At 61.3% G+C, this 2,036-nt stretch overlaps 1 protein-coding gene across 1 annotated transcript in view; it reads right to left on the reverse strand.

Annotated features, from left to right (window-relative positions):
* NXPH1 (neurexophilin 1) overlaps positions 1 to 1,636 on the reverse strand; it is a 363,280-nt gene extending 361,644 nt beyond the window's left edge. Inside the window, exons 1-2 of the mRNA XM_010839714.1 lie at positions 1,577 to 1,636; positions 543 to 706 (exon numbers count right to left, since the gene is read on the reverse strand). Of these exons, the coding sequence (XP_010838016.1) occupies positions 543 to 596 (54 nt within the window). The 5' untranslated portion in view covers positions 597 to 706; positions 1,577 to 1,636. The remainder of the gene's footprint in view (positions 1 to 542; positions 707 to 1,576) is intronic.
* Between the last annotated feature and the right edge of the window lie 400 nt (positions 1,637 to 2,036).

Raw genomic sequence — 2,036 nt, forward strand, 5'->3', positions numbered from 1 at the left:
GAGAGACTGGGAGGAGAAGGAGAGGGAGCCTTTATATGTTTGCTGGAGTATCTCGGACCTAACTCTATCCGAAGGCTTGTGGTCTTCCTATCTGACAGCTATACTTGCCCCGTCTGAACCCCGCAAGCCCAACAAAGTTGCCCGCACTTCTTTACGTGCCACATCTCCAAGCTGCGGGTTAGGCGGATGGATTTACCTTCAAAGCCTCTGGATGAACTACTGAGAGTTCCCTGTCTTCCACCCCTTCTCTTTGCCATCTCTCCCCATAAAGCATCCCGTCCAGCTATCTCCTCGGTTTCTGGGTGTCTAGGGCGCCCTGGACGCGGTTTAGAATCAGGCACAGGAGAGGGTGTATCGGGGCAGGAAACCCCAGAAAATCCCACAGGGATCCGGAGACCAGCTTGCCAAAGTTGTCCCAACACCGTCGCTAGGAACGCCGCTCCAGCTGAACTGACGGTCTCACCCTCCTCCCGCGCGCCCCCAGTTGCCTGGCCTCGCGACCAGGGTGGGATCGAGGGGGCGCGGGATTGGCAGCGACTTACCAAGTAGACGGTGGGCTGCAGGAGGAGAAGCACGTAGCAGCACGCAGCCTGCATCCTCCCGCGTCTCAAACTTCCTCGGCGGTGCCTTCGCTGAGTCTTTGTTCCTTCACAAACATAGATCCACCTGACATCCACTTTACAGAGCCAGGAGCGCTCTCAGCAGCCTAGATACAAATGAAATTAGACATCCCATGACCACGCGGGCAAGGTTAGGCTTGGCGACCAAGCAGGGAAAGGGGGTCGTGGCGCGAGGGGTGGACCAAAAAACCCGGAGGTGGGGGAGGCAGGAGAAATGCAAAAGCGAGTAAATCCAGCGCCTGAAACCCGAGAGCGCGCCGTCGTCCGCTGGCAGGCGGGCAGGAGGGTTGGAGGTGGAGGGGTTCCTTGGACCCTGCGCTCCTCGGGTGCGAGTTCCCGGGCGGTGGAGCCGGGAGGTGGAGCCGGGAGGTGACGGGGCACACAGAGCCGCGTGCAGGCTGGTTCAGAGCCCAAGCCTCTCTGTCAGCGAGACCTGCCCGTGTTTGATGGCCGGGCGGCTCGGACTAAAGGCGGCGGCTGGTTCTTCGCCAGCCCTGGCAGTGCTCACACACATCCACACCAGCAGAGAGAGAAGGAGAGAGAAAGAGAGAGGGAGAGCGAGCGAGCGAGACTGAGCGAGGGGGGCGTGGGGAGAAGACGGGGTAGGTAGAGCTGACCAGGATTAGGTGCTGGGTATCTCCGCGCGTTTGGTGCGGTGGGGGTGGGAAAAGGGAATGCAATTTTGCATACAGGAAAGCCAGGCTCAGTTTACCCATTCGAGCGCCGGGTACACACAGAGATAACACGCGCATACACACGTACTACTTTTTTCGAGGCAAGGGGCACAGCCAGTTGCTAACTTCTAGAGCGGAAGCCTGCCCGGGTCTGTAAGGGTCACCGCCAGGCGCACTCCGTCTCCCAACCAGTGGCTCTCCTCGGCGCCCCTTCGTGCTGCCCCACCACCCCACCCCGAGATATCCCCCATATCTGTGACTGTGAAAGCGAAGGGTACGTACCGCACAGGACTGGGGGCGAATACAGCGAGCAGGGACCGCTCTGGGAAGGCTCCATGGAGGAGCTAGCTACTCGGGCCTGGCGTCTCCGGCGCCCCGGACATGCCCTCCCTGGCGCTTCATCTCCATGCTCGGGCGCGGACGGGTCCCGCTGCCTCGTCCCCTCGGCGGAGTCGGCGTCCCAGTGCCCGGGTCGCGCTCAGGATTGGTTCCGCGGGAGCCTAGGCTTGGCACAGTTGGATTCACGGTGCAGGAAACTTAAGAGGCGAGAGAGGGAGGGGGAAGTAGAGGAGGAAAGAGAGGAAGGGAGAAAGGGAGGGAGAAAGAGAGGGAGGGTGCGAAGCGAATGCGCCGGGCTCCGGCAGGCACCGGAGGGAGGACGGGACTGCCCGCGCTGGCTCTGGGACGAGCAGTCCAAGGAGCCCTGCTTCCCGAGGCTGCCGAAGGATGGTAGAAGTGACTT

The sequence above is a fragment of the Bison bison genome, unplaced genomic scaffold, assembly GCF_000754665.1.
Source record: "Bison bison bison isolate TAMUID 2011002044 unplaced genomic scaffold, Bison_UMD1.0 scf7180017864134, whole genome shotgun sequence".
Classification (NCBI taxonomy): domain Eukaryota; kingdom Metazoa; phylum Chordata; class Mammalia; order Artiodactyla; family Bovidae; genus Bison; species Bison bison.